Raw genomic sequence first — 12,109 nt, forward strand, 5'->3', positions numbered from 1 at the left:
CTCTCCCCATCTGCAATTTTGCATTTTCTTTTGCCTGCCAGACATCTCCACATGGTTGTCTCACCAGCCCCTCAAGCCCGATATGTCAAGCTGACCTCCTTATCTTCCCTCCCTCAACTGTCTGCTCCACCTATCTTTTTCAAAGGAATTGACAACACTATCCTCCCTTTCTAACAAGCCCTCAACCTTGGCATTATCCTCACTGCCTTTCAGTCACCATAGTCAGCCTGCCACTAAATTCTGTTGGCTTTTCCTCCACGATATTTCCCAGATCTCCTCCTTGTCTCCATTCCACAGCCACCATTCTGGTCGTATTCCATCTTGGATGATTTGTCAGTCTCCTTAGTGGATTCCTCGCCTCCATCCTGTCCAATCTATACTTCATCCCACTGCTGGGATCATCTTTCTAGAATGTTGTTCTGCTCACATCTCTCCTCCCCTTTGAAAATCTTCGGCGGTTATCCGTTCCTCCTTCGTCTTTATGGTATCGGTTAAGTGCTTACTTGGTGCCAGTCACTGTACTAAACTCTGGGGTAGATACAAGCTAATCAGGTTGGACACAGTCCAGGTTCCACCTGGGGCTCATAGTCTTAACCCCCATTTTATAGATGAGGTAGTTTAGGCAAAAAGAAGTTAAGTGGCTTGTCCAGAATCACCCAGCATACAAGTGGCAGAGGCAGGATTAGAACCCAGGTCCTTCTGACTTCCAAGCCCACTCTCTGTCCTCTGGGCCATGCTGCTTCACACCCTGCGTCCTGTCAATAAAAACTTCAGACTATTGGCTGTAAGACAGCGTATCAGCTCACTTCCTCTTACCTATCCACCGTCTTCTCCTACTTCACCTCAGCTCTCACACACTTTCTGTTCCTTCCAACGTCACTTTTGCTCTGCCTTGTTCCTAACTGTCCTCTCCCTTCAAATCCACCAGACCCCAGCTCTCCCCATCTTCACAGATCTTCTGAAATCCTGCCGCCTCCAGGAAGCTTTCCCCAATTAATTTTTCTTCTCCCAGGTCACTACTTTCCGACTGTCATCTTGGCACTTAAGCACTCGCACCTTTGTTGGATCTCTGTACCTATGAATTGATATAATCTACTATTTAAGCAGTTCTTCATATCAACATTATTTTAGTGACTGTCTCCTGTATTAGAGCCCTGCCCCTCGAGCGCAGGAATCATGTCTTCTAACTCTAGTCTACTCTCCGGGCACTCAGTAGAGGGATTTGTGCTCAATAAATAGGTATTCATTCATTCAGTCGTGTTTATTGAGCACTTACTGTGTGCAGAGCACCGTATTAAGTGCTTGAAAAGTACAATTCAGCAACAGAGACAATCCCTGCCCACAGTGGGCTCACAGTCTAGAAGGGGGGAGACAGACATCAAAACAGGTAAACAGGCATCAATAGTATCGATGTAAATAAATAGAATTATAGATACATACACATCAGTAATAAGATAAATAGAATAATAAATATGTACATATAGACACAAGTACTGTGGGGCAGGGAAGGCGGTAGAGCAAAGGGAATGAGTTGGGACAATGGGGAGGGGAGCAGAGGAAAAGGGGGGAGCTTAATTCAGAGTTTAAGGTGATAAATCCACTGAAAAGCTCCAATCCTTACCATGCATTTTGACTTTACCGGCAGTTTCTTAGGTTGAGTCCTGGATCAGATAATATATAAAGTTACCATCTTTCCATTCCTGGAATCACAATCTATGTTTTGTTTTTTTTTGCATGCTAACGTATCAAGAAAGATACACCCTATATGTCTTTACGTCAGCCCTAGGTGCTTACTACCCATTGATCAGAGGTGGGCAAGCATCTAGGTTAAAAGCCCCCAGTCCCTTGACAAATTTTACTGAACTGTTGAGGGCCCACAGTAGCCACTGATGGCACTTGAGAGTCCTGGGTGTTGCATGGTGTGTGCCATCACTCACATTAGGGCAGGCACCAACGCTAGCATCATCATGTTATGCTCCGTTTCTGCTACACCAGAACCTGTCAAATGTCTCAACCAGTGGAGTGGCAGTTACTCTCCCCAACTTCAAAACCTTATTGAAGGCCCATCTCCTCCAGGAGGCCTTCCCTGACTAATCCCTCCTTTCCTCTTCTCCCACTCCCTTCTGCATCACCCTGACTTGCTCCCAGCCCTACAGCACTTATGTACATACATGTAATTTTATTTATTTATATTAATGCCTGTCTCCCCCTCTAGACTGTAAGCTCACTGTGGGCAGGGAATGTGTCTTTTGTCTTGTTACATTCTGTTTGTTACTCTCCCAAGGGCTTAGAACAGTGCTCTGCCTAGTAGATAGAGCAAGGGCCTAAGAGTCAGAAGGACCTGAGTTTTAATCCCAGCTGCACCACTTGTCTGCTGTGTGACCTTGAGCAAGTCACTTAACCTCTGTGCTTCAGTTACCTCATCTGTAAAATGGGGTTGAAGACTGTGAGCCCCATGTGGGACAGGGACTGCATCCAACCTAATTAGCTTGTGCCTACCCAGCACTTAGAACAGTGCTTGGCACAAATTAAGCGCTTAACAAATACCATCATCATCAATAAAGTATGATCGACTGACTACTGACTGACTGGGAATGTTATAGAGGAAGAACTGACAGGATTTGATGGCAAAGTAGATTTGGTTCACTTTGGGCCTATTGAACTTGAGGATTCGGGCAGCCCTAGTCCTGGGGGTAGGAGGAAATGGAAGATAGCTGAGGAGGAGAGGGATTGGAGTTAGCAAGGAAGATTTGGGAGTCCTCTCCGTAGAGGTGGAAGTTGAAACTAGGGGAGAAGATGAGCTCCTGAAAGAAGCCAGTGTAGATTGAGGAGGCAAGGAACCACAACTGAGCCTTGAGGGACACCCACAGCTGGGGAGAGTGTGATATAGTATCCCATGCTCAATGGCATTTCATTCATTCATTCAATCATTCAGTCACATTTTTTTGAGCACTTACTATGTGCCGAGCACTGTACTAAGCACTCAGGAAAGTACAATGCAGCCATAAACAGCGACAATCTGTGCCCACAACTTACAGTAATTGAGGAGGAGGGGGGCAATAAGCACATTTTAATGGCCCGAGTGTTCTGCACGTGTGTTCTAACGTAAAGATGATCTTCTTAGGTGTCAGGGGACCAGCTGAGCTCAGGACATTGAGTCCATTGATGTTAACTGAACAGAGATCCCTTTTCAGGTGTAGCACCAAATAAGGGTATTTTATTGCATTACGGTCTGCTTCCTCCCCCTTGCCCTAAGAGTGACCTTCCCCCTCTACCCTCCCCTAATATAAGACCCTATCACACAGAGTATATACATTCAGCACATGGAATTCTCACATGACTCTTCTGCTTCCTCTCCTACTTGTTGTCATGGTCATAGGCAGACAGCTCTCTCCCTGTCTCCCCCCTCTGTCCCCCACCCCCAAGGCCCTGCACACTGAAACTCCTCCTAGAGCCTCACGCCTCCTCCAGTGGTTGTCGACTTCCTCATCTTGCTGTTTCCAAGCCTGTACAGACTCTCTCTGACAGCAAAGTCTGTGGTAGACACAGCTTCCTTTGTCAGCCGAGCCCTTAGTTTCCCTCATTAGCCATGCGAGAATGTGGCCTTGAGACCAGAGCTGGTGACCCCACTAACTAGGGTAATGAACCCTGGATCTTCACCCCCCATAAATCATGTTTTCCTTAGGATGGTCAGAAGTATGAGCAATGACATTCATGGATTCCCAATATTAAAAAAAAAAAATCAACTTTTAGTATGTATTTGCCCATCTCCCCAGAGGGAACAGCCACATTAGTTGAGGGTCTTCTGTGTGTATAGCACTGAATTAAGTGCTTGGGAGAGTACAGAAGAGGTAGAAAGCAAAATAATTTACAGATAAAAGGAAGAGAAGAATGGAAAGATGGATATGTGGCTAAGTGCTTTAGTAGAGTATGTAATAATAATTATGGTATTTAAGGACTGACTTTGGGACAGTAAGCAGGTGGGTAGATATGAATTTATTCCCTGTCCTTTATGAGGCTCACAGTCGAGAGGGAGAACAAGTATTAAATTCCCATTTGCAGTTTGGGGAAACTGAAGCACAGTGAAGTGACTTGCCCAAGGTCACACAGCAGGCAAGTGGCAGAGCCAGGATTAGAATCCAGGTCCTCTGACTCTCAGGACCCTGGTCTTTCCAGTAGGTCACTCTACTTCCCTAACCCTAGGTCAGTATGGTCAGAAACACTAGGTGTGGCTGTGAGTGCATAAGTGTGGAGTGGGTTGTTTGGAGGGTGGGACCTGGGGAGAAGGAAAAACTAATAGGGAAATTCTGCTCGAAGAGGTGGAACTCTAGGTGATAGTTCTACAATTGCCAAGAAACTAGGCATTGGTGGTCTTCATCCTAGAGCAGATGCGGTGATAGAGACTCAGCCCCTCCGAATGATGGACACCAGTGACTCACGGGGCCTCACTGCTGCCGTGAATATTGATGTTAAGTGCCCTCTCTCGTGGGCCTTTCTAAGAAGACACAGACCAAGGTCAAAAGTGTGTCCTTGATCAAAATCTGACCAAGTTTAAAGCTTGAAACAGTCCTCCAGAAAGGTCTCATTATGGAGGAGACTGCCCAAGCCCGAGGGATTTGAATAAGAGCTAACAGTTGGATTAGTTCAGGTTTGTTAGGGGGTGGCGGGGAGGCGGGAGAGATACAGATGGGAAATCTGTTTAGAAATTTGGGACAGCGCAGTCAAGAGAGAAGAGTGGGATTATGTGAAGTGCAGCAATGAAATATCCTGGCCAGTTGGGCGCTTGGTTGGGGTTGTATGGGAAGACAAATCATTGTTCACTTTAGGGGTCAGTGGAAGGCAGCTTGGCTTAGTAGGAGAAGCACGAGTGTGGAAGTCAGGAGACCTGGGTTCTAGTCCCAACTCTACCACTGGTCTTCTGGGTGATCTGGGGCAAGTCACTTGACCTTTCTGGGCTTCAGTTCCAGCCGCTATAAAATTGGGATGAGATCTGCTCTCCTGCTCCCTTAGATTGGGAGGCTTATGTGGGACAGGGATTGGGCCCATGTTGAGTATTTATCTTAGCTCTTGATCAGTGTTGTTTATTGAGTATTCACTGTGTGCAGAGCACTGTGCCACTACAGTAGTACAATCTAACAGAGTTGATAGACACATTCCCTGCCCTCAGCGGGCTTAAAGTAAGCAAATACCCTAATGATTTTAGGAAGTCTCAAGAAGCTCAACTTCTTGCTGATCTTAAAAAGGCGGAAGGGGGAAACCAGTGAGGGAACTTATCAGCCCAAGAAATTCTGGAGGATGACCTTTTTTTCCTCCTTGAAACTGGAAGGCCTCACCATGCTGGGTGGGGAAAAGACATCCGAAATGGGAACCAAGTGAAACTACAACAGGAACAAAGTCTTGGAAGTTCCTAAATTCAGTTTTCCTTCATGGTCATCATTGGAGTAGTGGTATTAAGTGCTTAATATGTTCCATACACTGATCCAAGTGCTAGGTTTAGGGTCAAGCTCATTGGGTCAGAAAGAGGAATCCCCAGAGAAATCTTGCTGCGAGTTCTTTGTATTCCAGACGTGTGCCACTAGAACAAGCCCAGTCCATTAGAAGTCCAAGCTCAGAAGAGATGCATCTGTACGAGTAAAAAGGCTTCGGTTGAATTTTCCCTTCATCTTTCCTCTGCATCTCTCATCGGAATATACGTACATCTCATGAATTCCCGAAAGAAAGCCACTTCTTTTCATCCTCTGCAAACGAGCCGTTTCAGTGCCCGTACTAAAGAAATATAACCTTTTATCTTTCAGGTGGATCTACCTGAACGATCAGAACCTATGCATCCCAGCCAGTTCCTCCTTTGTGTACGGAGCGGTGCCCATCGGGGCCAGTATTTACGTTATCGGCGATCTCGATACAGGTGACGGGGGCTGAGGTTTTGTCACTGGAGCTCTTGGCTGGGGAATCTGTGGCATTACCCTTCACCGGCACTCCTTCCTTCCTTTCAGGAACCAACTACGACTACGTCCGGGAGTTTAAAAGAAGCACGGGAACGTGGCACCACACGAAGCCGCTGTTCCCCTCCGACCTGCGCCGCACCGGTTGCGCGGCCCTGCGCATCGCCAATTGCAAGCTCTTCCGCCTGCAGCTCCAGCAAGGCCTGTTCCGCATCCGAGTTCCTTCCCCTTGAGTTCCTTCCCTGCCCGGACGTGGAGGAGGAAAGAACCCGACACAACGCACCCTCGCATAGCTTTCTATAAGAGAGGACCGAGCTGTAGCAACTGACACTTATTCGGTATGCTGTGCTTTGGGGTGGTAACTCTCTGGGGGTTTTATAATGCTTAAAAGCTCGAGCTTCAGCTCTTGTTTGGGGGATGAGTAACTGTATTTAAAAACAAACTCTGAGGAATGAGTCAACTCCTGCAGCCGGAGGTGCCTGCAAGACTAGTAGAAGATCATCAGAGTCAGAAGCAGGAGGGGAGTGTCACAGCTGAAACACTGAGGTGCGTTTTCCCCGAAGGGAACGGGCGTCTGACTAAGCCTGCTATGTTAAAGGAGGGAGCTTTAATGTACGGAGAAAAAGCCAACATTTCTGCTATCCACAGAGAGACTGCTTTTGTACTGCAAATGAAGAGGTGTCAGCTAGCCAGTTATGCCTATCCCTGGCCCACACGTTAAGGGCCGTGCCTCCCAGGATGCATGGAAGCGGGCGGCTAGCCTGTGATAAGAATCCTTCTTTTAAGTGGAGTTTTTCTTCTTTTTCTTTTTTCCTCACTCCGATCAATCCGCGACGGAGATATGAGTCAGTCTCTAAAATCTGAGTTGTCTAAACGAGTCAGCAAAAAGATGAATCAGGTTGCAGCCCCCTCTGGGTGAATTTAAGGAAGCCACTAATTCCCATCCCCCAGCTGAGAAAATAATTCAGATTCCGAAAAAGCCGTTCGAGCCGTGGCAACTTCTGAGTAAGGGCCTGTGGGGAGGAGAAGGAGGAGGAGGAGGAGGAGGGTGGCTGCCTGACTCCGTCCGGTGACGTAATCCTTGTGGGTTGTACGGCTGGGAGGACTGGAGCAAGAGGAAGAGACTTGAAAAGAAGTTCTGAGTCACAAACACCAAATTTGAGGCTGCTGGTACTAAAGGAAATCATCATTCGGTATATATTGGAGCAAAAGCTTTTTTTATTTAAAAAAAAAAAAAGAAAAAAAGTGACCGAGTATCTCTTCTAAAGCACATGAAGTCGTGTTTACTACTGTTTGGTTTTAAAACCATTTGTTATAGAATGCAATTTTGTCTTAAAAATCTAGTGTTTTGTTTCTAATTTATGACTGATAATTTACCCCGTATTATTATCTAGTAGGAATTGTGAAGCAAATTATATTGGTAGTAGTAAGATTGACTGGCTGACTATACTACCTCAACATAATTTCATTCTGTTGACTGTAAGAAGAGGTACAGAATACTAAAGAATCTCAATATGCATATTTGGGGGAATGACTCTCCCCTTCTTCTTTGTTCCTCCAGTCAGTGGAATTGCGTTGTTTTAAAAGTCTGACACCGTCGATCTAAAATGGGGAACATTGTAGAACCTGAATGCTGCGTAATCTGGATCTTATGCAATATTAAAGTTCAAATTACCTTCATATGTTTAATATTAGATTTTTATTTGCGCTGTATTTCCCTTAGCCTTTGGCTGCAGATCCTATTGGAGACCAAGAATCAGTATTTTGCTCTGGAGAACGGTGCCTTTTTAATTTATAAAGTTTAAAACCAAGTGTTGCATCTTGAAGCTTGTTTTGTTGGAAATTGACTGCGGTCGTCGTTACGCTTATGAAGCTCATTCCGTAAGACTTTTCTGCTTCCTAAGTAGAGGACACCGTTACTCTTCTCAACCCCCCCTTTTTTTTTTCTTGCCCTGGTTGCCCGAAAGTGAGCATGACCCAAGTTGGCTGACCACTTCCATCCAGCAGACCAGGCCATTGTCTCCTTTGGATGGATTTCTGGTCGTTGCCAAACAGCCTGAGTGACATCCCAGGGGGTTGGTTGTAGCAGGAGGCCAGAAGTCCTGCTGATCTTCCTCCATTTTGGAGATGTGCTTAAAAAAATAAATAAAACGAAGCATAACTCTCTGGCCACCAGGCAAATGTCTGAAATTCTTTTGAGATAGCCTGACCTTGATGCCACTTGACTGAAATGGCTGTAGAGGTGGAGGCTTTCTAAAGAGATTATGCCAAAGGGGGTCCTAAAGATCAAGATATCTAGCAGCGTGGTTCTTTTTCTAAGCCAAAAGATGGTAAATTTTATGAAGTTGCCCCATTTCGAATTACCCCCCTGGCAGGACATAAAGTGCACCCGAGCCACTGGGATGGCTTTAGGCCTTTGCTGTAGAATAGTGCCCATGTGGTAACGATGGGAAGGTTGTTTAAATGCAAGAAAACCCAAGTTGTATTGTTTTGTTGTATGTTTTTTCTCTGTAGAAGGGCTATTCAGAGCAAATGCAGAGTCTCCAAATAATGGTTTGTCTTCTGGGTAATCTTGTAATCCAAGAAAATCAGAAGCACAGTCACTGGAAACAAAACCAAGACTTAGTTTCAACTGAGGCATCAAATTTCATTGATAAAGAAGGTAACAGGTGCAAAAAAAATTGTCCAAAATGGGTAGTGAACGGGAATATCCTGTTTAATTAGTTGGTGTCCTAGAGCTTTAAAGAGCAGGGATGCTGGGTAAAGCAACTTCCAGGCCATCCCCTGTAACTGTGCACATGTAGTACAATATTTGAGGCATGTTTTAAAGTAGAAAATGGAATCCTTATTTAAAGCTACTGTAATCTTTGATTAACTTTTAGCTGTTCTGAGGGCTTTCATGCTTCCCAGACTATTTCCAGGCAGAAGTAGTTCCTTCAAACGGTAAAAAACGTAATACTTCTTTGAGTTATTGGACTCCTTGCAATTTTTCTATGATTTTTGCAAATGCATAGTACAAAGTTGTGTTTTTATTTTTTTTAAATTCCATTTATCAAGGGTAGTTGCAGAAATTATGTAACTTTTGTGTCCTAGATTTGCCAAGTATGCAATAACCAACAAAAGCTGTTAAGTGCCAAATTCTTGTTTTTACTGTGTATATATAAGTACTACAAAGTATTCTGTTAAAGTGCAGGGATGGATTTAATTTCATTGTGTCCCAAAATGATTAGTAGGTCTTTTTCAATGTAAAAAATTTATTCTGCGTTGTCAAACAATTTTTTAAAACCAATTTATGAATGTTTACGTTAACATTCCACTTCTGCCTTGAAACATCATCTCGTATGATGTATTTGTGGACACTCCTTTCTCATCTAGGGCCCTTAATGCCAGACACATCCAGTTACTAGGGATTGGGCAGCTGATACCTGGACTTAATGATTGTAAATATTTACATCTTTAGGTAAAGGTGCAATTCATTTTCACTGTCTTGCAGAAGAAGAAGAGTTGTCTCTCAGGATGTCACAGCAAGTGTGAGTACTAAAATAATTTTAAGGACTCCTTGGCTACGTTCTAAGTACAATAGTAACTTTTTGTGTTCTTTTGATACAGCTAAGGGTAGCATTTATCAGAGTTTTATGTGTTGAAATTAAGTGACGAGCTATTCTTCTTTGGACTGCGATAATTCTGGGTGTGTGCACATGTGTTATGCTTGTGATTTTGGTTGCCTGGCTTGTGATTTGTGCGTGTTTCCTCCTTTTGGTATTGTAGCTCTAAATTGCTCATACTACTAACTTCTGGTGCTTTCATGATATTCCCTAAGCTACTGATCTTCAGCTTACCTATTGTGAACATCATTTAATATTGAACCGGCAGCACTCGTGTTGAGTGTAGAGTATTGAGCTTTTTTAAAACACTTAACCGGTCATTTTTATTGTAACTTTGTTCAGTAATGTAAACTTGTTCACTTAAGTTCTCCTCCTAACATTTGGTGGTATGTGTCATACAAAGACGTATCATCTAAGATATTCCCTTAGGAATGTTTGGACAAATAGAGATGATAGCAAGCAGTAGGCTTTATTCCAGATTGTACACAATCTGGGAGAAGCCTTTTGAGATCTGTTGGAAGGAACAGTATTGGAATGATCTCTATTGATGTTCTTCACCATGAGGCACTGCCCCTATATCGATGGTTCTCTCTCACAATTTGGAAGAGTCATTCTCTTGATATCAAAGTCAGCTTTGCATGCCCACTGTTGGGTAGGGACTGTCTCTATATGTTGCCGGCTTGTACTTCCCAAGCGCTTAGTACAGTGCTGTGCACACAGTAAGCGCTCAATAAATACTATTGATGATGATGATGATTCAGACACAACGATGTTTTGGTTTGGGTATTACAGCCCACCACTTCCCTTATTATGAGTCTGGCACAGAAAGAAGTTCATTTTCCTTGATGTCTCCCGCTCACTACCCATTTTGGGCAGTTTGCTTTTTCTGCACCTGTTACCTTCTTTATCAATGAAATTTGATGCCTCAATTGAAACTAAGTCTTGGTTTTGTTTCCAGTGACTGAAGTAAGGTGCTTGGGGAGTCACATTTACTATTTCAAGCCAACAGAGAACCCTGAAGCAGAATGTCCAGGCAGATGGGGCTCTCTTTAAACTTCTGCCCCTAAGCCATGTGGAAAGGCCAAGGGATCTGGATCTGGTGGTGGTGGCCAGAGAGTTGGACGGACAGGCCAAACCAAAGGCTTCGTCTCGGCCGACATCTGCACTAAATGGCCTGAAAGAGTGAATGTATCTATCTTCCTCAGTGTTTCACTACCTGTCCAGGAGCTCCATAGGCTCTGTGGAGAATCCAACTCCTTGTTCCTGTATCCTTCAGTCAATCAATCAATCATATTTATTGAGTGCTTACTGTGTGCAGAGCACTGTACCAAGCGCTTGGGAAGTACAAGTCGGCAACAGATAGAAAAGGTCCCTACCCAACAACGGGCTCACAGTCTAGAAGGAGGAGACAAACCACAAAACAAAACGTGTCAGAACAAATAAAATTAAAGCTATATGCACATAATTAACAAAATAAGTAGAATAGTAAATATGTACAATTAAAATTGGCAAGTGACTCTGTATAGAGCTCTATAAGCTATACTCACAGGAACAGATAATGGGTGGAGAAAGGGAAAAAATGTCAAGTGCCTAATATAGCTGGTCTCCATTCTGTAAATTGGGAATGAAGATAATCAAATCCTTGTCTTCATGGGCAGGGCAGCCTCCCTCTGAGGACAGCCAAGTGATTTTTCAGGTAGTTTGTATTTTTCGATGATAGAGTCCACTGTCAAGAATACTGATGCTACTGTAGTGATGCTGTAGCGATGGTGTTGTAGGGGTTTCCACTTCTGGGTGCAACAGTTGAGTTGGCAGGCCGGGGTGCAGTACATTGCCAAGTGCAGGCACCATTCTGTTTTTGGGTTTCCTTTTTTTAAAAAAAACTTGCAAGGCCCATTTATGGCTTGAAATGATCATAGCGCAGCAGGCAGGTTGCCTTCTTCGTAGCTGGCCACCGAGGTCCTTACTATCTTACATGAGCCAGCTATTTTTCAGGATTCCTACATGGCCTGCCCACCTCGTGGGGGGCCCCCCGGGTGGTTCTTAAGTCAGAAGCCTTCACCACTGACGGCATAACCTCAGCAGGCGTTCCCCTCCTTGCCCGGCAGAGCTCTTTCCGCCGGACCAACAGCAGGGCTCATTTCTATTTAATCTTCACATCTCTGGAAAGGGGTGGGGGTGGGCAGCTATAATTTGTCGCCCGGGTGCAGATTTAGATCTGCATCTTCAGATGAAGCAGCTTGCTCGAGATCTCTCTCCTCTCTCTCGCTGTCGCGTGCACACACATAGCCCAACTTGGGTGTGGGCTCTTGGTCTTTGGCTCCCCAAGGTATGTTTCTACGTGCTAGACCACCCTCCCGGCAGCTAGCGTTAAAAATAAATAATGTTCTTGGCAGTCCTGTGGTTTGCTTAATTTGAACAATTTGCATTTGTAGTCAAAAGTCTAACTCTCTGGAGAACTGTTCCCAGTGCAAAGAATTTGAGCAGCCAAATTCATTCATTCAATCGTATTTATTGAGCGCTTACTGTGTGCAGAGCACTGTACTAAGCGCTTGGGAAGTA

General features: G+C 44.5%; 1 protein-coding gene across 2 annotated transcripts in view; it reads left to right on the top strand.

Annotated features, from left to right (window-relative positions):
- GAN (gigaxonin) overlaps positions 1-8,312 on the top strand; it is a 77,849-nt gene extending 69,537 nt beyond the window's left edge. The window contains exons 10-12 of one of the 2 annotated variants that reach the window (XR_005453113.1): positions 5,796-5,905; positions 5,994-6,280; positions 7,666-8,312. Coding sequence is in view for 1 of the 2 variants with exons in the window: in XM_038754869.1 (XP_038610797.1) it covers positions 5,796-5,905; positions 5,994-6,175 (292 nt within the window). In the remaining variant the exon portion in view is untranslated. Of the gene's footprint in view, positions 1-5,795; positions 5,906-5,993 lie in introns of both variants that reach the window. The other variant, XM_038754869.1, reaches the window with a different exon arrangement.
- Positions 8,313-12,109: the final 3,797 nt, after the last annotated feature.

The sequence above is a fragment of the Tachyglossus aculeatus genome, chromosome 11, assembly GCF_015852505.1.
Source record: "Tachyglossus aculeatus isolate mTacAcu1 chromosome 11, mTacAcu1.pri, whole genome shotgun sequence".
Lineage (NCBI taxonomy): Eukaryota > Metazoa > Chordata > Mammalia > Monotremata > Tachyglossidae > Tachyglossus > Tachyglossus aculeatus.